This window comes from Salarias fasciatus, chromosome 15 (genome assembly GCF_902148845.1).
Source record: "Salarias fasciatus chromosome 15, fSalaFa1.1, whole genome shotgun sequence".
Lineage (NCBI taxonomy): Eukaryota > Metazoa > Chordata > Actinopteri > Blenniiformes > Blenniidae > Salarias > Salarias fasciatus.
This window is the reverse complement of record NC_043759.1, coordinates 26,240,055-26,267,002: the sequence shown is the minus strand read 5'-3', so window position 1 is coordinate 26,267,002 and position 26,948 is coordinate 26,240,055. Positions and strand designations below refer to the sequence as shown.

General features: G+C 48.1%; 2 protein-coding genes across 2 annotated transcripts; both read left to right on the top strand.

The window, feature by feature from the left end:
• Positions 1-1,536: 1,536 nt before the first annotated feature.
• Positions 1,537-3,143, top strand: LOC115401689 (ankyrin repeat domain-containing protein 9). Its single transcript, XM_030109981.1, has one exon. The coding sequence runs from the start codon at positions 1,719-1,721 to the stop codon at positions 2,562-2,564; it is 846 nt and encodes a 281-aa protein (XP_029965841.1). The 5' UTR covers positions 1,537-1,718; the 3' UTR covers positions 2,565-3,143.
• Positions 3,144-12,752: 9,609 nt separating this feature from the next.
• olfcb1 (olfactory receptor C family, b1) lies at positions 12,753-22,235 on the top strand. Its single transcript, XM_030109946.1, has 6 exons — positions 12,753-12,924; positions 17,935-18,226; positions 18,310-19,134; positions 19,227-19,442; positions 19,648-19,765; positions 20,112-22,235. Exons 1-6 carry the CDS (start codon positions 12,854-12,856, stop codon positions 21,230-21,232), a joined length of 2,643 nt encoding a protein of 880 aa, XP_029965806.1. The 5' UTR covers positions 12,753-12,853; the 3' UTR covers positions 21,233-22,235.
• The last annotated feature ends 4,713 nt before the right edge of the window (positions 22,236-26,948 follow it).

Here is a 26,948-nt window from a genome sequence, read left to right as displayed (position 1 = left end):
TTATAACAGAAATTTCTCCGGACACAAAAGATGCTTACCTCTCCCACAGAAATCAGAGACGGAAGGGAGAGAATTGGCGCCAGAACGCTTCTTATAAAGGGGTGTGTTGCACGTATTATGGCACCCAAACAAAAGTTCCACTTGCTGACTAAGCGGTATAAACAGTCAGGCATTAACTAAAACAAAAACAACCAAATAAACAAACAAGAACCAGATCCAGATTTTGTGTAATTATTAATTAAAACAAATATACATATTCCAAACACATACACATGTACAGCTGCATAATTGACCCTGTTACACATGTCTCTTGACAATAATGAGATCTATCTGATGGATGAACACTGGTTAAATGCACATTTCACTTCAGTTGCCTCTTTTAATTTATTCTCCCTGCAACAGAAGTTTCCCTCAATGCAACATTCTGGGTTTTTTTTAATTGAAAATATTTACATACTGGTTTTAAGTCATTTTTCTCATATTTTAAAGGGAAATGCACTGGGTGGACATGGAAGAAAAGGATATGAAATAATAGCACACCTGTAGATAAAGACTTAAAGAGTCAACATGGTCACATGCTGATAAAGTTGTCATGAGCCATGAGAACGCTGTGAGCCATCAGTCCCTCAGAATAAATAAAAGAGAGTGAGCGTGTCCACAGTGGCGTTTTCTCTCACGTGGAAACACACCACGTCTGGAAACCTGGCTTGGAAGACGCTTGGAGGTTTTATTTTCAGAGAGGAACAGAGGAAATGCGAATTTGTCCACAAGAGAAAAGTTTCTTTGGTTTAGTGAGACCAGCACTGAGTTCCCCGACCATTTTCCACACGATGGAGGAATCAGGAGGAGGAAAGAGTCTTATCAGCAGCAGCCAATAAAAGAATCGAAACCTAACTGAGTTTGGACTGGAGATAAGATTTATTTCCATTACACAATGGAAACTGACATCAGTGTCTTTCAGACATGTTGGGAAATGTTCTGGAGAAGCTCACTTCAGAGGCGTATCACTCAGTTTAACTCAGAGGCCAGAAGCAGCTTTCAGAGCATGGAAACCAGCCTCCAGTGTCAGAGACCATGTCCAATGAATTTTTCCTCTTGCTTTGAGGCACGAGCCCTACAGACATAGTAAAACCGTTGAAAATTACTTAGATGGGAAAACATCTAAAACATGTCGCAACTCCAACAACAGTAATAAAATCAACTAAACTGGATGAATAATAGTAAAAAAGAAAAATCATGTTTAGGAAGTGGAATCTTCATTTAGGTTTGAAATGCTGCAAGTGGCAAAAAGTGGATGGATGGATGGATGGATGGACGGATGGATGGCAGTGGAGGTGTTTGGAGAACTCTGGATGTTGACGGTAGAACACGTGGAGCACTTGCAGGGTGTAATTGCGCTGCTGTAATTCCGCGCACGTCTCCCGGGGATCGATCACGTGCACCCGGTGCTGTGACAGCAATGTGCATGTCAATAAAGTTTGGTCCGGGCCGCCGCGCGGACATGCGCGCTGGGGGCGCACTGCGGAGACAGTCCAGCCCGGCAGCGCCGCGCCGGAATGCGCCTCCGTCGCTCTCCGGTGACTCGCAGCTCCGCGTCCCGCTCTCCTCCTCCTCCTCCTGCTCCTCCTCCGGTCGGCCTCTGATGTCCCCGCTCCGTCCCCCCTCCCGGGCCCCGTGCGCAGAGCGATGTGGGACGCAGTGAGCCGCCGCTGAGCGCCATGGCCTGCGTGGCGGCCGAGCAGCGGCGCTCCTTCTCGCTGCTCTTCTACCGGGCGGTGCGGGACCTGAAGCCGGTGTGGATGCTGGAGGACATGCGCACCATGGAGGTGTTTTACTGGGAGGACGACGCCGGGATGCGGATCTACAGCCCGTCCGAGGCGCTCCTGTACGCCATCGTGCACGACCACCAGCCGTACGCGCAGTTCCTGCTGAGCCGCTTCACCGGCGAGGCGCTGGCCAAGCCCGGGGAGCGCTTCTGCTGCTGCCCGGCCTCCGCGCCGCACCTGGCCATGGCGGTGCGCTACGACCGGCGCCACATCCTGGGCCTGATCCTGCAGGAGTCGCACCGGGCGGCCGGCGGGCCCCCCCCGGCCCGGGCCGCCTGCTTCCACGCGGAGGACGGCCGCACGCCGCTGCACCTGGCCTGCGAGCTGTGCCGGCCCGAGGCGGTGGTCATGCTGCTGGGGAACGGCGCGTCCCCGCTGGCGGAGGACCGCGACGGCCTGACGCCGCTGGACGTGATGCTGGAGAAGCTCCGGGACTGCAAGGCGGCGGAGCGCGCGGAGCGCCGCCAGTGCCTGGACCACCTGCTCATGTTCGGGCCCCGGCTGGGCTGGAAGATGAAGGCGGCGCTGCGCGCGGAGCCGGAGCGCTGGAGCCCGCTGCTGGGGGAGGACACGTACCGGTACCTGTCCGGGAGCAGCCCCGCGCCGCTGCTGCTCAGCGCCATGCAGACCATCCTGCAGCAGCTGCAGCCCTCCCGCTTCCCGGACAGCCTGCACGACCTGCCCATCCCGCCCAGCCTCAAGCCGCCCGGGCTGCCCGGCCGCCAGAGGCTGCCGTGACGGCGCCGGGGCCCGGGGCCCCACCGGGACCCCCACCGGGGCCCGGGGCCCCTCCGGGACCCGCACCGGGGAGCTGGAGGCCCTCCAGGACCCCCCGCTGAGGAGCTGCTGGTCCTCCAGTCCTGCAGCACCACGTCCAGCTGCATGCCCTGTGGAACACCTGCATGATGCAAGTGTGTGTGTGTGTGTGTGTGTGTGTGTGTGTGTGTGTGTGTGTGTGTGTGTGTGTGTGTGTGTGTGTGAGAGAGAGCGAGAGAGCGTGTGTGTGTGTGATGAGCCCCTCGAGGCTATAAACTGGTAACACTTTATTATAAAGCTGAACAAGTAAAGAAGTCATTGGCCCTGATCGCTCTGGTTGAATTCGGGGAGCAAACAGCCATACAGACTTCACTAAAGGAGCTCCAGGTTTATTCGTCTGACTTGTTCTGAAGTGTTTCCTCTGAACCTGCTGCTTCACACCAGACGAGCTGCATTTCTGCTGATTCTTATTTATTTGGGTTTATTTAACAGCAGTGATGAAGACGTGATCTTATAGATCGGCCGGGGGATTGCAAACCCCTCTGGACAACCGGTTCTTTTTCAATAAATCAGAATCCCAGCGAAGATCTGGTTCTGTGTTTCTTGACGCCATCTGGTTGTAACCTGTTGAATGACATTAAAACCACAACCTTGAAGAAGTTGTGTTTGATATTTGTGTTGAACTGAAGGATTTATTGGCTCGTTGATGGATTTGAAGCTAAACCAAACCAAACAGTTCTGTTTGACTGAAGAGTTTTATCACAAACAGCTGGACGAGCGCCGGAGGCTTCAGAAGGGGAAGCTGCATGTTTTATTTATGGTGAATGTTGAATTTCAGAGGACAGTTCCTGTAAGTCTCCAGTGAAAGTGTTGAATCAGAAAGTTTTCACTGATAAAGATCAGCTGTGAGAATGTCTGAGCAGGGCTGCAGCAGGTTTTACCATCGACTGGGTTTTAACCTCTAAAACTTGAAACAGTCCTGATGAGACAGACTTTATTTCCAGCATCAAGATGTGAGCCAGAAGACGGAGGACCTCCAGTCCAGACGTGGTCCCCGGATCAGGACTTGCCCCCCTCGAGAGCCCCCCGGGGCAGACCACTGACCTCCACTGAACGAACTGATGGTTTAAAACAGTTCTGGTCTCAGTGAAAGACATTTCCACCAGACCTGACCAGTAAACCTGGAGCCTGAAGCAGCTCACACACCTTCCTTAAAGGGACAGTACCTGGAATTAGGCCGATGCCCCCTCTGTACACTGGGGGGCAGCACTGAGATCAGAATTTTGCTCCTGGATTTGGATTATAATAATCCTAATTTAATCCAGAAACTGCTTCCTCTGTTTGGTTTGAATCCAGGCTCAGCAGTGGATTGGCTCACAGCACCGCTCTGTGGCAGGAGGCGGTATTACAAGAGTGATCGCATTTCTCTGGAGCAATTTCATGATGAGTGAGATTTGTTTCTTGTTGACTGTGTTGAAGCTCTAATTCCATTTTATTTGACAAATGTAACTTATTAACCTATTCCATATGTTTTAAGAAAAGACATCTTAGGTTGGATTAATTGTAGCAGTTGGGAAAGAAAGCAAATCAACAAAGGTATTGATTTAAGTTGTCAACATGTGTGTCTGATCTGTGTGATCTGGCTCCTTTGAAAGTTTGAACCAGCCACCACCGTGACATCAAGTGACTTTCTCGACCTTTATCTAAATAGAAAAATGTTAGTGCATCGAATTATAAAGTATTGTGATGAATTTGACACATTTTACATTTCAACATTTGGTATGAACGTCAGATGAAGTGGAAGAAACCATCTCCGCAGTGGCTGCAGATCGATTCATTAACATATTTTTGACTGAACACTGAACAAACTTGAGTTGAAACAAACATTAGAGAAGTTAAACGGAGTTTTTCTACGAGTGCATTTTTTTATTGGTGTGCTCTGGAAGCAGATGCAGGCCGCTTGACGTTCACCTTTAATATTTAGAATTATGTTCAATTTTCTTTCTGTTCTGAACATTTATTTTTACCTTAACAAACTGCCTGGGCCCTGAAGCTACGAAGCATCTCTGCATCATGATGCTGCCGCCGCCGTGCTTCACCATGAGGCAGGACCTGACGGTAGACCTGGCTGTAAGCTCATCCATCTGCGGCTGATTGGCGGGACACTCAGGAAGGATTTCGGTCCATCACAGGCCGAACGCAAACCGCTTTACAGAGAAGATCCACAACTTGTGTGGAGACGGTTTGAAAGGCCAGTGGACTCCCCTGCAGCAGAAATTCACTGAACCCAGCAAGAATCTATGAAGGCTTTTAATTCAATGAATATTCAGGACAGCTTCACTCAGAAGGGAAGATTTCCTTCAACCATGCATGTGATGGGATGAACCACTGGAGGGCAGCAGGCTGCAGCTTTTCTCACACCCTGAGTTACACAAAGCTTCAGAGTATTCAAGACAGATCCTGAAATATCAGCTTTAACCCAACCGGAAGTCAGTGTATTTCACTGGGTGGAGGAGGAATGATAAAGATGATCAAGAAATGGCTGTTTTCTCTCCGTACATGTTTTTTTGGGGGGTGAAATCCCATTTCATTCATGTCAGGATTTCCAGACACTGAATCCAACCTGAGGATCTTGGGGTCGAAGGTGTGTAATAAACACACACACACACACAGCCACACTCTCACCTGTTCATTGATTTCAGTCATAATGCAGAGCCCTCAGTGAACAGGTCTGACCTGCGGATTACATGTGACAGCATTACATGATGAGGAAATGAAGAAAAATAAGGAACATGTAATCCATTTCAGTACGGGGAAGACGTGTAATGTGACCAGGTTTCTTTCTTTTTTTTGTTTCATAACAACAAGCATTGCTAAGCAGGATTACATTACATTACATTACATTACATAAACTCAGAATTGACCCACAACAGAAAAATCCAGAAGGCCTGCAGAGTGACTCTTGACGACCCGGAGCAGGACCGATACAGAGGAGACAGAAACAGCTGGAGCCTGTTTCCAGTTGTTTGCTTTGGCCTGTTTGATCATCGTATTCGTTTAACCTTCCATAAACCAGCATGTTTACCTGTGAAGAGACAAATCTCTTTATTTATCTGTTGTTTTAGAACCACGAACAGTAAAGTTTACTCAGTGAACATTCCAGAGACAGATCCTGCCAAACGATGATAATCTACTCTAGTTCAGAGAGTTCAGACACATCTCTGCTTTTGGGGGGCTTCTGTGCAGTTTATGCATTTTAAACAGAGCTGGGGTCCATGGTTTGGATTCGTATATACAGGCCAGAGCTGGGGTCCGTTACTCAAGAAAGTAAAGAGTTACCGTTACTCGTTACTTTTGAAAAAAGTAGTGCCTTACACTACTTGATTACTCCATGGAAATAGCAACGAAGTTACACTACTCGTTACTGCATAGTGCTCCGCAGAGCTCCGGTATATCCTTCCGTGGAGCACTGCCATGCGCAGGTCTGTGTATCAAAAGGTTATTTTAACTGATTGAAAAGAAAACACGTCTTTTAAAATGTTTTATAACCATTCGGATTTACTTCACGTGCTCATACGCCGTCCCCTGGACCACTGGAAGGAGGATTTTGTCCACTTTCATAGTCCAGCTCTGATTGACTTCCAGCTAAGCTTTGAGCTAAGCTAACTACGATGCTAACAGCTGAACCAGCCACTGGACCAGAGACACAAATAAGGTATTTATGAGCTTGTCTAACTTTGTCAATGATAGGGAAAGGGCGTGGGTCCCTAATCTTTAGAGTATTGCTTTAACAGGGGCATTTACAGTAGGAGGGAGTGCAGTGTTGTCAGTGGGGAACATTTTTACTGTGACGGTTCCATCAGCCCTGACCCGGAAGAGATAGCAAGTAGTTGCTCGTATGGCCACCGTTCCATCTACTGGTGGTAATAAAAAGAACTCTGCTTAAATAATAAGATTTTGGTTGCTCTATTTGCAGTCATTGTAAAAGTAACGATCGCAGCATTTCATTTGTAACGCTAGTTTAACTACCAATCTAGAAGGAGTAGTGCCGTTACACTACTCGTTCCCATCAAAAGTAATTTAACTACTTGTAACGTTCGTTACTTGTCATTACATACCCAACTCTGATTTTAAATGTGGAAATTTGCTTTTATAGTAACAATTTGATGATGTTACATGGTTAAATTGGTTAAATATTGATTAACTGGTCTCCTCAGGATCTCTCTGACTTATACTAAGATAATTCTTATCATCACAAACTGTGATCCACTTCATGAACATGGACATCGCATGCCATGTTTATTGATTGTTTTATGTGATTTCTTTGGATATTTTGGACCTTTCTGTGTTAAAATTTAAATGTCTCGGACTCTGTCTGTCCTGGGATTGCTGAACTACGCCCAGCTGACTCCGAGCAGCAGTTGTCAACCATCAAGCAGCCGCGGCTGTTTGCAGCCTTCCTTGGAGAGTGCTGCATGGTATACTTCGGCTACATTGATGCATTTCTCACAAGGGAGGGAAGCGATTTTACAACTATATCCTTTATTCTTCAAAATGGAAAGCGGAGACCGTAGAGACGGTGAAAGTATAGCTGCTGGTGCTTCTCATTGTTGGTTCAGACATCTGATTACCAAACCCACCTGGTCCCCCTCCTATTATTCACCCTGTTCACTGAGCCTTGTTGAGTTTATCTGAATGTGGAGAGGAAGCAGCTTTAATGCAGAGAGAGGCCTCCTTCTGCAAAGTCAACTCACTTCACTCCATTTTTGGCCACGATCCAACTTCATCACAGAAGTCTGGGGTTTCAGACCGACTGATAAATGACACTTATGAGCCTCCTCCAGGCGAAGGTTCTCACCCTGAGTTGCAGAGAGAATACCAGCTGTCTCCATGAAAGAGAAATTAACTCAGACGTATAAACAGCAGTTGTGCACGTCAGTGACTGACACTCAGCTGCAAACCAAACCAGCTGGAGAGACCAGAAGGGTTAGTATCCACAAAGCATCTGAAGCGTCGACCTCATATCAGCTGAGAACCACACAGCAGCACAACCAGTTTGTCCTGAGCATCACAAACATGAAACCAACGGTTATGGGCTTTTAATCGACGGTGGTTTTGATTTTCATGATGCATTTAACTTCTTCAGCAGTCTGTGTGCAGTTGTGGATGACTTGCCGCATTCACCCATTCATATATACAGTGATACACACGGGTACAAACCACTAGTGACAGCCGCCAGGCAAGACGATCAAACACAGCTGACAGAGGCTCAAAGTTAAATATCTTCACTGCGGGACACTTTAACATATCAGCCGGTAAGACTTGTTATTTAAGCAACAATTTTGGGACTGTGAAACATCCTGATCTACTCCATGAGAATAATCATATGCAGATGACACCCTGAGGTTGTTTTCAGTCCAATCCAGCAGGTTTGTGCCAGATTTACAGTTTTTGCCCGTTGCTTGAACACGTTTTGCAAAACTTGGCTCATTGTGTCAAAACTCTACACACAAGCAAATGAGACACAACACTGGGAAATAAACCATTCACATCTATGTCAAATTGAAACTCTGCTATCAAAACCTAACAATCCTTTGTCAAAATGTCTCTCTGATGACAAAATGATCCCCACTTGCATCTTATGAAAGCACTTTCAGATCAGCAGCAACACACTCGTCTACTTTATATAAAACACTGCAGTCTTTCGTTTTCACTCCTTTTATTCAGTTCCACAGAAGGCACGCTTTCACAACAACCAAACAATAAAATACTCAATCCAAAATCATTACATTGCAGTAGAGCATTTTACAATACAGTAAATTCAGTTAAAGCAAAAATAAAACACAAAATATACTGTCAACACAGAAAAGCGGAATTGTGTGTGGGCTTACAGTTTTTTTTGACTGCTAAAACACAAAAAGCAAAAATTTGGCACAATTTTCACAATTGCACCCATTCTGTACTGTAACTGTAAAGGACTGGAACAGTCAGCTGTACATACTCATGTGGAAGTTCTTTGACCCTGACACTGTTCCTCTCAAATGGGACCCTGTACAGTTGCTTCATGGTCATGTTGTGCTTTACCCAGATGGGTCTGACAGCGGAAACGCTTATTTGATCTGTGTTGTTGAATATGTGCCAATCTGCAGGTATGTGTTGCTGTAGCTGGTGGAGACGGACTGCATTGTTTGCTCTGACTGGGTTCACTATGGACAGTTCCTGCTGTTGGGTGGACAGGCGCTGGCGTCCCCCCCCCCCCCCCCCCCCCAGGAGGTCTTCTAGCCATTCTGTAGAAAAATGCAACCACAAATAGTTATTGTTTTCTTTTTTTTACAGTACTGTGTAGATAGATAGACAGACAGATTGATAGATAGATAGATAGATAGATAGATAGATAGATAGATAAAACTTTATTAATCTCCCAAGGGAGAAATTCAGGTGTCCAGCAGCACACAAATCATTCACATGCAAATAATAAATAACAGTACAATAAATAAAAGTGCTCGTAGTGTACTGTATACTGTACTTAACTGTATTCACCATACACAGTACTGAAACATCTCAACACGTTACCACCGTATGTTTCACAAAGCAACCACTTTAGTTTGAAAAAGCTCGTCAGCCACCCTGCAGTACAGTACATGTGATACAGTAACGTGATACGGTACAGTGCTGTAAATACTCTAGATACAGTCTGAGTAGAGTAGAGAGTTGAGGACATACCTGTTGTCCAGTCGGAATGTCCTGATTATGGATGAAACTGTGAAACGGCTCAGATCAGGGTGGATCCTCTGCCCAGCTTCCCTCACAGTCAGACCATGGTTTAGGACCTGGTCCACCAACGTTGCTCTCATGTCATTCGAAGTAATGGCCCTTGCTCGGCCTCTTCGACCACGTCCTCTCTCTCTGTCTGTCTTCCTCTTCCTCTTCCTCTAGCTCTCCCTGCCTCCATGCTTGCAAAGTTCTCCAAATGGTTTAACTGAGGCCTTTTTGTATCTGGCTGATTGGTGTTCAGTTTTGCAAGTAAGTGTTTTCAGGCACACGCCACAGTATTTTCAATTAGGCAATGTGTGTTGTATTTTGAATAGATGTGTTTTCCAATGGTACCTTGAGATTTCATTTTTGAACGAAGTGTCTTACGTATGGAATAGTGTGTAGTGTGCAGGAGCAACAGTGTTGCAGAAAGGAGCAAGTGTGTTACAGAATTGCAACTAAAGCGCAAAGCAGCGCTTTTGTTTAGGGTATGGCTACACTTTGTTGTTGGCTACACAACAACTTCAAGTTATGTTATTTTGGTTTAAGCATGTGTCTACAGTGTTCAAGCAATGGGTAACAACTGTAAATCTTCAGATGTGACAGAACAGCTTGAGCTCATATCTCTGTAAACTGAAGCATAAACCACAGCTGAGACATCGACTCTGCCCAGCTTCAGCTACACTCATATCGTGCTTCTGCAGCTTCACATTCTTCTTCTGTAGGCATGTTGGGGATTACCACGGCGAGCCATCTTCTTCCGGCATCGTCCATCTACTGCACGCTCTAATTGAGGTGGGGAATAATGTGAACGTGTACTCCTCTGATGTTCAAAGCAACTGAACAGGAAAGTCATGGCTGCTCGCCTGGCGACCGTCCAAGTCGGGTGACAAAACAACAACAGTTTACGCAGCTCGTGTTCTTACCAGCAGCAATCTGATTGTTGACGCTGTGTGAGTGGCGTCGTACTCATCACTCACAAAAAACTATCAAGCACAACCGCATGGAATCCAGGAGTGCCTCTTTCCACTGCTGGTTGAATTCTGTTCATACGATGTTTGGTTTTGGATTTAGTTGTTTTCTTGTTGAGAACAAGAAATAATTTCAAATGTTTTTTTTTTCTGTCCATTGAACAACCAATATTTTTCAGTCCCTTGCGCTGCTGGTAGTGACAAATGTATTTCATTCCTTGTGAAAGCCTGAAAATGACAAATAAAGAACTTGACCTCTACACTCATTGTGTCAGTTCAGCAAACCCGTCCCTGTTTAATCATGAGGTACCCCCAAAGTAAGGTAAAAATCCAATCAATCCAAAACATTCTGAACATAAAGCACAGCCGCCAGCTCTCTCCCAATAATCATGAAAGTTTTGCAATGAGTTTGAAGATTACACTCGTATAGTCAAGCACCGCAGGGGGAACTCTGTTGAATTGTTCTCCTTATGATGGTCAGCTGACAGGAGGGAATAAACCATTATATGCAGGTGGTTCACCAGAGGTGAGGCTGTGACGATGACCTCCGGAAATTCCCCAGATGTGAGGTGTGGCTCCGGTTTGGTTGGGAGAGCGGCTGTGCCCCGATCTGAAGTACGTAGGTTAAATTCCCAATCTGTTCATGGTCTCCTTGAGCCAAACATTCAGCCTTTAACTGCTCCCATGTGGATGAATTCTCCATCTAACTTGGGGTTGTGCAACCTGCGGCTCTGGAGCCACATGTGGCCCTTTAGTCTCTCTGTAGTGGCTTTGGGAAGCCTTCACAACATGATAGGTGAATAAACATCGAACTTATTTTTATATTATTATATGATTCGTCACTCTTCGTTGAAAAGGGATTCAGAAAAAGTACGAGTAAAATTGGGAATAATAGCAAAGCCCGAAGAAATGGGGGAAAAAAATGACTGAACAGCTTAAAAACCTAAAATTTCTACTATTTCTAACATAAGAAAATGAAATACGGCAAGAAGAAAAGCATGCAAAACTGTTTCAAAAGAGGTGAAATGGCTAAAACAGCTAAAATTTAAAAAATGTCCACAAAAAAAGCTTGAAAAGAGGAACAAAACTGTTAAAATCAGGAACAAAAATAGGTTCAATGTAATAAAATTGTCAACATTCTGAACGAACACTTCACGAACACATCCGAAGATCTAATTTTTGTTTGTGCATCAAAATCAAGTTTGAAACTTCACGAGCTGCATTCGCCTCATTTTAATGGTTAAAGGGGCTGTATCATGCAACATTCACTTTTTGTATGTTTTAACCTTGTTATATAGTTATGTACTCACCAAAAACACCCCAAAGGGGGTTTTTCCTTCGTGCCTGTGTCTTTGAGCTTTCCTCCTTGTTGTGCTGCTCAGAGAGGCAGCCCCTCCCACACCGGGAAAACACTGTTTCCCACGTTGACGTCACACGGAGAAGATGGCTCCCCTGAGCCCCCCTCCCACAGGCCCTCGGCAATTTTCGAACAGGAAAAGACGTTTTCGCGTGTGTTTGCATGTAGAGAAGCTAGAGCTAAAGAGCTAAAGCTAGCTAGTGTATTTGTTTTGAAGCGCTGATTGGTTGAAGTACGCTGTCAGTCAAAGTCCACAGGGGGAGAGGCGGGATTTCGGTGAAACAGAGCGTTTTCTCTTTCGGGTTTCAAAATTAGCCCCAGAAAATCTTTTATTTCACACAAAATGACTTTTTCTTAGTGCCAAAAATAAACTATAACCATGTTAATGCCATTTCTAGGGTTTGGACTAGCTAAAAAAGCTCGATACAGCCCCTTTAAATGTTCTTTATGGCTCCAGAACAACTGCACTTAACATTGAAAGTCAATAAAATGGCTCTTTTGGTCATAAAGGTTGCAGAGCCCTGATCTAACTGGATTTTCACTTTCAAATCCTTCAGGATCCACTTGCTTTTTACTTTGAAAGCAGTAATTCCTTATACATAAATGAAATTTACTCTGGGATTGACAAAGTATTTATATTGTATTCTGTTGACCTCAGTTATCAGTTATTTTACTGTTTGAGCTTGTCTTCATTGTCTTGTTATTTTTAAGCTCCCTCGTTCTTTTGTTTGTTGTAAGTATGATTACTTGAGCACGATGACAGGAAGTAAGTCATTCTGGTCAAAGAAACACTTCTGGCTCCCTGAGTATTACTGGCAGACTGACTCCTTCACTAAACTGCATACCTGGCTCTTCTGACAGACAGCTGGGATAGTGACTGGGCACTGTGGGACCGAGCTTCCTCATTCTAGCACCTGCCTGACTGGAAAATGCCTCACTGCTGACAATCGACGCCTCAAAACAGTTGTGGACGGTTCCAGTTCTCACACACGTGGTGCTCCTGGCTGCCGGGCTGCCAGACCAGAGACTGCAGAGCTTCAGGAGGGATGAGGATGCAGCGTGAACCCTCGCTCCTGATCATGATGCTGCTGCTGCTGCTGCTGGGCGGCCCCCCGGCCCCCGTCCGGGGGTGCGACTTTGCCCATACGGTGTGCGGGGCTCACGCCCCCGGCGACATCCTGCTGGGCATCATGCAGCCCTGCCACCGGAAAGTGACGGCGGTGCAAGACCGGGTCAGCCCTGGAGCCTTCCACTGCTCAGAGTGAGTGCACACTTTCTGTTTTTCACTAAAATTTGATTTGCTGATGGGATTAGTTTCTTAAATTCCTGCTTTAAATATCCCTAACCGCTAACACAAAGACATTCAACTAATTTAAAGTTCAACACAATCTGATGATAATGTCCAGTTTGAGATGTATCGAGACTTCTACAGGACAGACTGGACACTGCCGTTTCAAGGTTTTTAATAGGGCTGAACGATATATCGTTATCATATCGATAACGCGATATGAACTTTCAGGACATTAGTTTCTCAAGATCAACGATATCAAGATTTCCCCTGCTTGCCCTGCTTGTAAGCTCGCCCATGCACAGGTAAGGTCAGTCAACCACAAACCTCGTTTACTGGTTGACAGCTGATGGCAGAGGGCAGTTGCAGAATCTGCACAAACGAGTTTGGTGGTAGTGGCAGTGAGCTCTCATAAATAAAACTGCATTTTTTTTAACATCCTTTTGTATCATGATGTTTTTATTTTTCTGAAAAATGCTTAACTTTCACTGAATCCATTGTAATATATCGTATCGTTATCGAAATATCTGGCATGGATATCGAGATATGAAATTTTGCCCATATCGTTCAGCCCTAGTTTTTAACCATTTTTAAAATCTGTTAGACTATTATGAGTTCATGCTTTGATACAAACTACTCACCTGTGTCTGTTATCACTTGGTTAAACTGTTATCACTGCTACACACACACTCATGGATTAGCCTGAGGGAATGAAACCAGCCTGCAGTTGTTGTGAGAACTAATCCAGACTCTTCACACGATATTTCATTGTGTGCTTACTGCTGCTCAAGAGAACAGGTTTATGCTTCACTGAATTTAGGTTCTTCCTGCACACGTGTGTGTGTGTGTGTGTGTGTGTGTGTGTGTGTGTGGGTTTTCATATGGTCGTGGGGACAAAATGTCCCCACAACATAGGAAAACCAGGCACAGTGTCATTTGTGGGGACATTTCTTGAGTCCCCATGAGGGGAAACAGTGTTTTCTTGACCATGTTGTTGTTACTGAAAAAAGTAAAAGTGCAAAAACATTTCTTTAGGGCTACACATTGTTTTGGTGTGGGTTAGGGTTAGGGTAAGGGTCAGGAGTTAGACATGAATGGGAGTCAAATTCAGGAAGCACCCATCATTTCCATCTTGCTGTGATGCAGAGAAACTCATGGGAGAAGAGGGAAGTATATTTTTACACAAAAAAAAAAAAACTGTTTTGTGCTTGTCAAAGTAAATTTTCTGCTTATCAGGTAAAATGACTGTGATGTCAAAGCAAATTTATCCAGGTCTAAAATTATATATTATACATGTTGGTGATTTGCTAATGTATAAAATCATTTGAATCACTTCACTAAAGATTTGCCTGAATTTCTAAGCGAGCCCATTTTTTCCAAAATGGTGGCTATGGGGCAAAGTGAGCCAAAGGCCATGGGGTAAATTGAGCCAATGGTTGATGAAAGAAGTGAACTACATGTCTCCGATCTGGTTGTTGACGACTTTGTCATCATAAAATTTGCATCCAAATACAGGAGCCACCATTATATTAGCTTGGTTGACAGCCTTGTGGGCAACGAAATGAGTGCCAGATTTCTCAGAAGAATCCGAGGGATCACTGGCAATAAGAAACCAACCTGTGCATTCAAGGAAAAGGATGACGTATCTGATTGTCACGGGTGCAGGATGGAAGGAACCACGTGCAGGCAGCCAGGCAGAGTTGAGCTTGCTTATTATTAGCAACGCAGGGTAACAGGAATGCCAGAGGTGCAGGCGGGGCCACAGAGCACACGGACAACCCACAACGCACCGACAAGGACAGGCGAGGGAGGCAGGCTTTAGATAAGACACAGGTGAGGCACATTAGGGCACTAACGAGGTAGGAGACCAGGCACGAGTACATCGGGCGTGACAGTACCCCCCTGTCAATGTGCGCCTCCTGGCGCACCATGGGGCAACCATCCCAGGCGGAGGGTGGGGGCAGACTCGGGAGCAGACAGAGAAAGCACGGAACAGGAACAGGTGTGCTGCACTCCCAGCAGCCGGCACGGAACAGGAATGGGTGCTGCAGCTCAGCAGCCAGGACGTGTCAGGAACAGGCAGGACGAGTCAGAGACAGGCAGGACGGGAAACAGTAGCTCAAGTCTGTCAGGCAACTCAAATCTCACAGTGGGATACAAAAATTCAAGTCTCTCAGCGGGGGTGCAAACTCAAAAGGGTCCTGAACTGAAAGGGCCGAACTTCCTCCCTCCCTAAGGCCATCTGGGAGAGGAGGAGCGGGGAACAGGTCACTGGGAACTGGATCCGGAGGTGAGCTGCAGCGAGAGCTGCAGACAGGAGCTCTGGAGCCAACCAGGAGCGACAGGCGGGTGGATAGCCACCACTGTCGGGGGTGAAGGCTCAGGCGGGAGGCACGCTGCTTCAGGAGAGGAAAAAACTCACTGCTCTCTGGGTCCAGTGGTGGTCGATGCGTTCTGTCACGGGTGCAGGATGGAAGGACCTGAGCCTGTTTATTATCAGGATCACAACGCACCGACAAGGACAAGTGAAGGAGGCAGGCTTTAGATAAGGTAGACACAGGTGAGGCACATTAGGGCACTAATGAGGTAGGAGAGCAGGAAGAACAACAGGAACAGACAAGCAGGGCATGCAAAAAAACAGGGCATGCAAAAAAAAAAAAAAAAAAATGGCCACATGGCTGAAGGGGCACAGGGCATGACACGAATAAAGAACGGTGACTTCATTTCTCTCTCCTGCTCTGCGTTCCGGTTGCCTCAGGCGAACTTCAAGTCTCAGTTCAAAGTGTTGATTCTCTCCTGGCCTGACCTCCAAACCCATTTTCATCTCTCATCACCCCAAATCAAGAAAAATATTTAAGTTGGAAATGTGCAGTTTGAACCAGAGGCAGATACACAGAATATTATGGCACCAAAAAAAACAAAAAAAACAAAAAAAAAAAAAAAAAACAGACAAGTTGAGCTATAAAGCTAAATGGTCATGGGGGAGAAATATCACCTTATCATGCTCCATTAGCTCTTTACTGCACAAAATTAAGCCTCTTTTATAAGAGACACAGTGTTTTTAAGCAGAAGTAATGAAGTCAAAATGATCTTGACTGAGATGATGTTTCATAATGGATTGCTTCATTATTCCAGGTGTTAAAGGAGCACAGCGCAGTTTGCTCGTTTTATGCGAAACACCGACCCCTGCAGGCCTTAGGCGTAACTGTAGCTTAGTGAAAAGCTCGTGTCTGTGGCTTGTGTCCATGTACGTGCACAGAAGAGGGGAACTCCTTCCTCGCTCTTTTAGCAGCGCTCGAGTAAAATGTAACGCCGGGAACGCACTGGACGCGGAAGTGTAGCGGAGGCGCCGCACGCATAGCGCGCGTCTCCGCGCTGGCGCTTGGCTGTTCGCACTGGAGGCGTATCTGCTGCCTGCGCTCTCCGCGCTGGTCACACATCGGCTGCACTCGGGTGGCTTCGTCAGCTCTCGGTTTTCACGTTTTTTCCCTCTGTCTCGCTCTGACAGTGCATGTGTGTGTGTTGGTGACCTGTGGAGAGACATTTTCTCCTCCTGTGCTCTTTTTTTCTGCATCACGTGAATGTCTGTCGCTGTGTGTGTGTGTGTGTGTGTGTGTGTGTGTGTGTGTGTGTGTGTGTTTGGGTGCGTACATGCGTATGTCTGTTTGTGTGTCCATCTCTCTTGTGATTAGACCCAAGTGACAAATTATAGATGGGCGAGCAACACCGTCCGTAACTAATCGTCATTTAATTTATGTTATTTTGAAAATTGACCGGATTTTCTTGCCTTTTCTGGTTCCGACTTCCTGTCTGGTCCGATCTGCTTGATCCAGCTTGACATATGGCGCTCCCGGCGCTCGCGGCTCGCGCGAAAATTAGAACGAAGCAGAGCGGGGGTGCTGCAGAGCGCGAGCCGCGGCGCTCCACTGCGCGTTCGGTGAGGCTGGTCAGATAGGTTAACATGGGAGGCAATCAGAAGTGCCGTGCGTGGCGCTACCGCGCGCGGCGCTTCCGCGTCCAGTGCGTTCGGGCCGTAAGTTTCTTTTGCCTGGTGGGGTCTGTGCTGGAGTTGTGGCAGTGCTAGAAGCCGGTCTTTTCTTACTTTCTGGAAGCTCCATCCTCAGTACTGCTCAGTTGTTGGCTGCTAAGCGTCTGGCAGAGTAATGGCGGACAAATCAAAACTTAAGGATTACCAGGCCAGCGGGAGCGCGCATTACGTCATGCTCAGAGCGATTCGTACCCAAATCACTCATATTGCTGTGCCTTCAGTGCCGTGCACAGGAAAATAGGAGCGACTGCGATCTTGCAAAAATAGCTCTTGCTGCCCATCGGGCAAAGGTGAAAACGTGTGTGGGTGTGAATAATTGAAAATGTAATATTTAAAACTGCGCTGTGCCCCTTTAACACTTCAGAAAAAAGAAAACAGCTTATTATATATACAATGAAAATCACAACTCGTCGTCTAAGTTGTCCCTGTGGTTTTGCCAGGCTGGACCAGCATGCATGAATAAACTTTGTGGGTCTCCTGGTGGTTGTTAACGCACATCAGAAGGTGTGATCAACACCTACTATTCAGAAGTGTGAAGAGATGATGTGACATTCATTTTCAGCTTCGCCTCTCTCCACTTTTGGGATGTAATGCATCCGTTGACGATCACTGCTCTAAAGAAACAATAGATCGATGAGTGTTCAGTATAGATCAGCAGCTGTCACCTGGTCTGGCTTTGGGACCCAGCATCCCATCGTGTGGGTTCAAGTCCCCCTTTAGCCTTTCACAGACCTGGAGCCAAATGATCCCAGTGTTTGGAGAACACTAATTTAAACTCCACTTAGAAAGAACACTGTGTTGTTATACGTACAAATAAATTCTGATTCAGTTGAAGGTAAAGAAAACGTCAGCATTGTCCAGTTCTTTTGTTATTTTCTGCAGTTCTTGTTTTTGGATTAAAACAGAAAGCTGTTGCTCTCGCACTGTGTCTCCAGCTTCGACCTGTCGTCGCTTGTGAGATCCATGGCCGTCATCCACGAGATCCAGCAGGTGAATGCGGCCGGGTTCCTGCCGGGTCTGCGTCTGGGCTACCTGCTGTGCGACACGTGCTCGTACGCCAGCAAGGCACTGCTGAATGCGGAGCACATGCTGGCGTTCAACCGCTCCAACCACCTGGAGTGTGACAACTCTGACTTCAGGCCGGCTGTCAAGGTGGTTCTAGGGGCGAGGTACTCTCAGGTGACCATCGCTCTGGCCAAGCTGCTGAACGTCTACATGGTCCCTCTGGTAGGCCACCGGCACCCTGCTTAAAACGTCTTACTCATTTTCTGAAGGTTTGTAATCATAAAGCCTTTCATTCATCCCACCAGCTGAGCAGTGCCTCGACGTCCCCAGAGCTGAGCGACAAGCTGCTTCACCCCGCTGTCATCCGGACCGTCCCCAGCGACATACACCAGACAAAAGCCATCGCCAGCATCATGAGCTACTACGACTGGAACTGGGTCGGGGTGGTGTACGGGGATGATGACTATGGAAAAGCGGCATTCCAGAGCTTCCTGTGGGATGCCGAAGAGAACGGCGTGTGCCTGTCCTATCAGGAGACTTTGCACCATTACCTCGATCATTCCCAAAACGACCGTCGCATCCAGCAGGTGGCCGAGGTGATCCGCTCGTCCCGCGCTCAGGTGGTGCTGCTCATACTCAAGGCGGAGCTGGTGGAGCTGCTCTTCAAGGAGATGCTGAAGACGAACACGTCTCGGGTGTGGATAGCCAGCGACGTCTGGTCCAGGAGCTCGGCCATCGCTCAGATGGATGGAATCAATGAAGTTGGGGACATTTTGGGTTTCACCTTTGTCTCCTTCAGGAGCCAATCCTTCGATGACTTTCTGACGAATCTCACGGTGACTGAAGGAGGATACAACTTCTTCATCGAGGAATATAAGAACTTGAGGTCCAACTGCTCTGCTGAATGTGGCTCCAGTAATCCTCCATCCAAATGTGTAGATCTGTTGAAGTATGCATGTGATTCAAGTTACTCCCCGGATCAAAAGGACGATTACCTCCTCAAGGCGACCGATACCAGCGAACCCTTCTCGCACCGAGTTGCTGTGTGGGCTGTAGCACACGCTCTCAAAAAACTACTCAGGTGCAACAGTTCCTCGTGTTCCGGAGAAGTCGACTTTCCTCCGTGGAAGGTAAGATTAAGTTTCAGAGTAGATTCCTTCTGGTTGTTGTAAAAATGTGGATCGCAGATAAGAGAGCTTTGGTTTTGCTCTTTTGGTTTCAGCTCCTCCAGGAACTCAAAAACATCAGGTTTGAATTTGAGAACCAGATGTATTTCTTCGACAAAAATGGCGACTTTGTGAATGGCTATGATCTGATTTTGTGGGAAAAACATGGCTCTGGACGAAGATTTCAAAAGTTTGGGAAATACAGCATCCTATATAATCGAATAGAACTGGATGGCAAAGAATTCACTTGGCTTTCAACCGAAAATGTATCGGTAAGACAACCCTCCACTCAACCACAGCTTTGCTTCAACTCTTTGTCTAACAGCAAAAGTTTTAAAGGTAACAGTTGAATTAATGTTGTGAGGACAAGCTGAAGTTAGAAGATGCCATTTAAATTCTGAAAAACACCCTGTAATTCTGAGCTCCACGACCTCCGCACCACTTTGACCCAGCTGCCGTCATGTTCTTCCCGGATAGACTCCTCAGTCCCGATGCTCGGAGAGCTGCCGTCCCGGATGGGTGAAGAAGATCCTGAACATATCCTGCTGCTACACCTGCATCGAGTGTGAGGAGGGAACCTACTCAGAGGACTGGGGTACGTCATAAAGTCACCGTAATGATGTTAACTGAAATCTCAGTGATCTATTGAAAGCAGAGTTTGTCTTGGTTCCTTGGTTCAGATGTGTAGCCTGGGGTTTGTAATCACTACAAGCACACAAGGTTTCTGAGGTTATCGGCCTGTATAATTGTGAAAATGAGATATGAGTCACTCGATAAATGTTTATCAAATCTTTAAAAAATCCAATTTCCAGTCTGAGCGTTAAGACCTGCTGTGTAGCTGTAGTCTAAGATGTCCTTTTGAAAATGTGTATGCATCTAAGAACTTCCTACAAGAACCAGAATGTCTGTTTTGATATACTGCTGTTGATGTTCTTCAACAGATGTTCAGGACTGTAAGACGTGTCCTAATGAGACTTGGTCTCTGAAGGGATGGACTCACTGCCGGCCCAGATCGGAGTTCTTCCTACGCTGGACCGAGCCTCATCCTCTCACCATGATCGCCGCTGCCGCCTTCGGGGTTTTGCTCTTGCTGGTTATCTTAGTTATCTTTTTGGTGTACAGGAACTCGCTGCCCATGAAGCAAGCCGAGGTGCGACTGTCTTGTGTGATGATGGCCGGTTTAGCGGTGAGCTTTGCGAGCGTGGTTTTGTTCATGGGCAGACCCACCGTGCACATCTGCAGGGCCCGGCAGACCATGTACGCCATGGGCTTCACTCTGTGCGTTTCCTGCATCCTGGTGAAAGCGTACCGCACCTTCCTGGCTTTCCTCCCCTTTGGACAGCTATTGCACAAGCGACTACACAAACTTTACAAGCCACCTGTCATTATTGTTGTGCTGACAAGTCTCCAAGCGGTCATCTGTCTTCTCTGGCTCATCTTCGATTCCCCTGACGTCGACGACACGCCTCCGTCTGCACAAAGTATGAGGAAAGTCCTGGAGTGCAAAGAAGGGAACACCTACATTGGCTTTGGCATTATGCTGGGTTACATAGCCCTGCTGGCATTGATCGGGTTCCTCTTGGCGTTCAAAGGTCGGAAGGTTCCTCAGGAGTTCAGCGAAACGGGCTACATAATCTTCAGCATGCTCATGTACCTGTTTGTGTGGGTGTGCTTCATCCCCGTCTACATCACCAGCGCGGAGGACGGCACCCGCGTGCAGGCGTCTGCCATTTTGGTGTCCAGCTACGGCATCATCTTCTGCCACTTCTTGCCCAAGTGCTACGCGGCGCTGTGGGCATCCAAAAGCGACACCATTGAAAAAGTCTTGGACAGGTGGCGAGCTAAGTCTGACAAGGAAGACGGAGACGGAGCTACCCCGTCCTCAGAGAGGCGCGTGACGCTGTCAACAACCAGCACGTCCAGCTTCCTGTGGTGCTCAGAGACTCAGAGCACCATCACTTCTTGGCTCTCGGATGTCAGCTGTGACGCGGTGTATTTCCCACATCTGCCTTCCCGGCCAGGAACAGTCGTGACCAAAAGAACCCGGAGTTTATCTCTCTGATAGTCAGTCTAGACCAGGGGTCTCCAACCCAGTTCCTGCAGGATCCAATTAGGGCTGTCATGATATCAAATTTTCTCTTCACGATTATCATGGGCAAAAAATATCACGATAACGATATTATCACGGTATCAGCAAAAATTTCATAATGGCACAAACATTTAGATTCATCTTTAATTTTATTTTTGTTTGTTTTCTCTCGTTTCCCTGATGAATTACATTCAGAATACCTGTCAAATGAGGTGTTGAAACAATATGAGAACAGTAACTGTACAACTGTGTACAAAAAGTGTAGTCACACTCAACTAATTAAAATCTGATGAACTTTTGTGAGAAACTTAGGGGTGATGGTCGACCCTTTGTTTAAATTTGACAAACACATCAGTTCTGTCATCAAGACCAGCTTTTTCCATTTGAGGACTCTGGCCAAAATTAAATCTTATCTTCCTCTGGCTGATTTTGAAAGAGTGATCCATGCTTTTATAACTTCTCGTTTGGATTATTGCAATGCTTTGTATGTTGGGCTGGACCAGGGCGCCCTGCAGCGCTTGCAAAGTATACAGAATGCTGCAGCCCGTCTCCTGACTAAAACAAAGAAGCAGGAGCACATCACCCCTGTGCTGCGCACTTTACATTGGCTGCCCATCCAATTTCGACTGGAATTTAAAATTTTATTGATCACTTTTAAGTGTTTGCACTCCTTGGGCCCCCCATACCTGACGGATATGTTGCAGCCCTACTCGCCGACCAGAGACTTGAGGTCAGCTGACCATCTCCGGTTGGTTGTCCCTAAAGCCAGGCTCAAAACCAGAGGTAACAGAGCCTTCTCTGTAGCTGTGCCCACCCTCTGGAATAGCCTCCCCCTAGATGTCAGATCAGGAGTATATTCTTGGTGTCTTATTTGTCTTATCTGTGTTTATGTTTAGGTGAGCCTTTTATTTTTATTTATTCTATCTTTTTCTTTTTACTTTTCTATTTCTGTGCAGCACTTTGGTCAACGGAAGTTGTTTTGTTAAATGTGCAATATAAATAAAATTGAATTGAATTAAATTGAATTGATTAACAGAGGATCCACAGCAGAGGCGTAATTTACGTAGGGTTGGTGGGTTATGAAAACCCACGGGCCCTGTTGGGGTGAAATCCTATACCACCACCACACTGTCGAGAATTTTGTTTATTTGTTTGTTTAAATCCGAGGCGGAATGAGCGCAGCAGCTGCCTTCTCCCAGCCAGAGGCACCGCTACTGGCTAGGGCCCCGAGCTAAAGGGGGTCCCGAGGAACGACTGACATCAGTATATTTCAATGACAAATTTAATTTTACACGAGACGCTGCAACAACAACGTGTCGAAAATCACTCGCATGGGGCCCTTTCCGAGTACTCACTGGTTAGTTGCTCGAAGGGGGCCGGCGGAGAAGACGGCGGATATCAGCGACACAATTTGAAACCCCCTGGATACATTACAATGACACATCTGGAACCTACCTAATGGGGCCCCACTACTACCCGGCTTGCATCAACGTGCAGTCAGTGTTGCTAAACACACTTTTTTCGGGTTAGGATAGCGTCTCGCTGTCGTTGTCGGCCATCGCTGACATGTTTAGTTCACTGTGATGCTCGCTAACTGGGAGCCACGTTAGCTAGGAGCCGTGCCGCTACCGCTGCTCTGCTGTGTTTATATGTGAGGGGAGGGGGAGGGGAAGGGGTGCTGCAGGAGGGAGACGAAGCAGGGCGGAAGAACAGGAGCGGATTTTGAAAATACACTTCAACACGTTTCAAGTGGCACTAGAGCCTCTTTACGATATCATATTCGCATTTTGAACACGACATTGAAGTTTCATTTTTTAATACCACGATTATCGTCAATACCGGTATACCACGACAGCCCTAGATCCAATGATTCTGTCCTCATCGGGCACAAAGCAGAGCCCAGTGACGAGCCTGTTACTGCAGCAGGTGTGTCGAAGGAGTGAGAGAAAGAGAACCTGCCAGATCCAGGTTCTGCAGGAACAGGGTTGGACACTTCTGGTCTAGAGTGATCACATCAGCACTTTATTCATGTTTCTCAAACATCTGTCACCTGACAGTTTCAAAATGGAGATTCAAGTTAAGAAGAACAACATAAAACTAATATTTTCTTCAATATGCTGGATGTAGAAGTACAATATCCATCCATCCATCCATCCATCTTCAACTGCTTATCCGGGGCCGGGTCGCGGGGGCAGCAGTCTCAGCAGAGATGCCAAGACTTCCCTGTCCCCAGACACTTCCTCCAGCTCTTCTGGGAGAATCCCAAGGTGTTCCCAGGCCAGCCGAGAGACATAGTCTCTCCAGCGTGTCCTGGGTCTTCCCCGGGGTCTCCTCCTGGTGGGACATGCCCGGAAAACCTCCCCAGGGAGGCGTCCAGGAGGCATCCTAAACAGATGCCCGAGCCACCTTAGCTGGCCCCTCTCGATGTGGAGGAGAAGCGGCTCTACTCCGAGCTCCTCCCTGGTGACTGAGCTCCTCACCCTATCTCTAAGGGAGCGCCCAGCCACCCTACGGAGGAAGCTAATTTCAGCCGCTTGGATCCGGGATCTTTCGGTCATGACCCAAGGCTCATGACCATAGGTGAGGGTGGGAACGTAGATTGACCGGTAAATCGAGAGCTTCGCCTTTCGGCTCAGCTCACGCTTCACCACAACGGACCGATACAACGACTGCATCACTGCAGCCGCTGCACCAATCTGCCTGTCAATCTCACCTCTATCCGTCCCTCACTCGTGAACAAGACCCCAAGATACTTAAACTCCTCCACCTGAGCTAGGGTCTCTCCACCGACCTGGAGAGGGCAAGCCACCTTGTTCCGGTTGAGGACCATGGCCTCGGATTTGGAGGTGCTGATCCTCATTCCTGTCGCTTCACACTCGACTGCGAACCGCCCCAGTGCATGCTGTAGGTCTGGGCTCAATGAAGCCAACAGGACAACATCATCTGCAAAAAGCAGAGATGAAATCCTGTGGTCCCCGAACCGGACCCCGTCCGGCCCCTGGCTGCACCTAGAAATTCTGTCTATAAAAATAATGAACAGAACCGGTGACAAAGGGCAGCCCTGCCGGAGTCCAACATGCACCGGGAACAGGTCCGACTTACTGCCGGCAAATGCGGACCAGACTCCTACTCTGGTCATACAAAGACCGGACGGCCCTTAACAAGGGGCCCCGGACTCCGTATTCCCGGAGCACCCCCCACAAGACACCACGAGGGATGCGGTCTAACGCCTTCTCCAAGTCCACAAAACACATGTGGACTCGTTAGGCAAACTCCCACAATCCCTCGAGCACCCTATGGAGGGTGTAGAGCTGGTCCACTGTTCCATGACCAGGACGAAAACCGCATTGTTTCTCCTGAATCCGAGGTTCGACTATCGGTTGAATCCGCCTCTCCAGTACCCTGGAATAGACTTTCCCGGGGAGGCTGAGGAGTGTGATCCCCCTATAGTTGGAGCACATCCTCCGGTCCCGCTTTTTAAACAGGGGGACCACCACCCCGGTCTGCCAATCCAGAGGCACTGTCCCCGACCGCCACGCAATGTTACAGAGACGTGTCAACCAAGACACTGCACATCCAGAGACTTGAGGTACTCAGGGCGAATCTCGTCCACGCCCGGTGCCTTGCCACCGAGGAGCTTACCAACCACCTCGGTGACTTCAGCTTGGGTGATGGACGAGTCCACCTCTGAGACCTCAGCCTCTGCTTCCTCCACGGAAGACGTGGCGACAGGATTGACGAGGTCCTCGAAGTATTCCTTCCACCGTCCTATGATCTCCCCAGTTGAGGTCAGCAACTCCTCACCTCCACTGTAAACAGTGTTAGTGGAGACCTGCTTTCCCCTCCTGAGGCACCGGATGGTTTGCCAGAATTTCTTCGAGGCTGACCGATAGTCTTCCTCCATGGCCTCCCCGAACTCCTCCCAGACCCCAGTTTTTGCCTCCACAACCACTCGGACTGCAGTTCGCTTGGCCTGCTGGTACCTGTCAGTTGCTTCGGGAGTCCCATGAGCCAACAAGGCTCGATAGGACTCCTTCTTCAGCTTGATGGCCGCCCTTACTTCCGGTGTCCACCACCGGGTTCGGGGGTTGCCGCCACCACAGGCACCGGAGACCTTACGACCATAGCTCCGGGCAGCTGCTTCGACAATGGAGGTGGAGAACATGGTCCACTCGGACTCAATGTCCCCAGCCTCTCTCGGGACATGAGAGAAGCTCTCCCGGAGGTGGGAGTTGAAAACCCTGCTGACAGAGGGTTCCACCAGACGTTCCCAGCAGACCCTCACAACACGTTTGGGTCTGCCAAGTCTGTCCGGTTTCCTCCTCCGCCAGCGAATCCAACTCACCACCAGGTGGTGATCGGTCGACAGCTCTGCTCCTCTCTTCACCCGAGTGTCCAAAACACGTGGCCGGAGGTCAGATGACACGACAACAAAGGCGATCATCGACCTCCGACCTTGGGTGTCCTGGTGCCAAATGCACTTATGGACACCCCTGTGCTCGAACATGGTGTTTGTTATGGATAAACTGTGACTAGCACAGAAGTCCAATAACAGAACACCACTCGGGTTCAGATCAGGGAGGCCATGCGATCCAATCACCCCCTTCCAGGTCTCACTGTTGCTACCCACGTGGGCGTTGAAGTCCCCCAGTAGAACAATGGAGTCCCCAGTCGGAGCTCTATCCAGCACCCCTCCCAGGAACTCCAAGAAGGCCGGGTACTCTGCACTGCTGTTCGGCCCATAAGCCGAAACAACAGTGAGGCACCTATCCCCGACCCGAAGGCGCAGGGATGCGACCCTCTCGTTCACTGGGGTGAACTCCAACACATGGCGGCTGAGCTGTGGGGCTATAAGCAAACCCACACCAGCCCGCCGCCTCTCACCGTGGGCAACGCCAGAGAAGTGGAGAGTCCAGCCCTTCTCGAGAGGTTGGGTTCCAGAGCCCAGGCTGTGTGTGGAGGTGAGCCCGACTATATCTAGCCGGTATCTCTCAACACCCTTACAAGCTCGGGCTCCTTCCCCGCCAACGAGGTGACATTCCATGTCCCTAGAGCTAGTCTCTGTGTCTGAGGATCGGGTTGCTGGGCACCCTGCCGTTGGCTGCCACCCAATCCACATTGCACCCAGCCCCTACGATTCCCTTGGTGGGTGGTGGGTCCACCGGAGGGTCGGCCCACGTCGCCCTTTCGGGCTGAGCCCAGCCGGGCCCCGTGGGCAAAGGCCCGGCCACCAGGCGCTCGCTTGCGAGCCCCAACCCCAGGCTGGTTCCAGGGTGGGGCCCCGGCTGCGCCATACCGGGCGATGTCACGGACCTCGATTGTAATATATTCAGAAGGGCTGTTGACCTGCCCCTGGTCTGGCCCATCACCCAGGACCTGTTTGTCATCGGAGACCCTATCAGGGGCATAAAGCCCCGGACAACATAGCTCCTGGGATCACGTGGGCACTAAAACTCCCCCACCACTTTAAGGTGGCAGGTTCAAATGAAGGTCAAATCAGTGCTGTCAATTTTAATTGAATTAGTTGCAATTACTTAATGGAGGGCATCCTGTGGTGTCCATGTTCTGGGACTGGCCTTCCCTTGAACAGCTCAACTTTGCAATGTTGGATGGTTCAAATCCCACTTTTGTGAGTTTTCTGATGAGAAACTGCTTCACCACTTAAGTTAAAAGATTCAGATAAAGACAT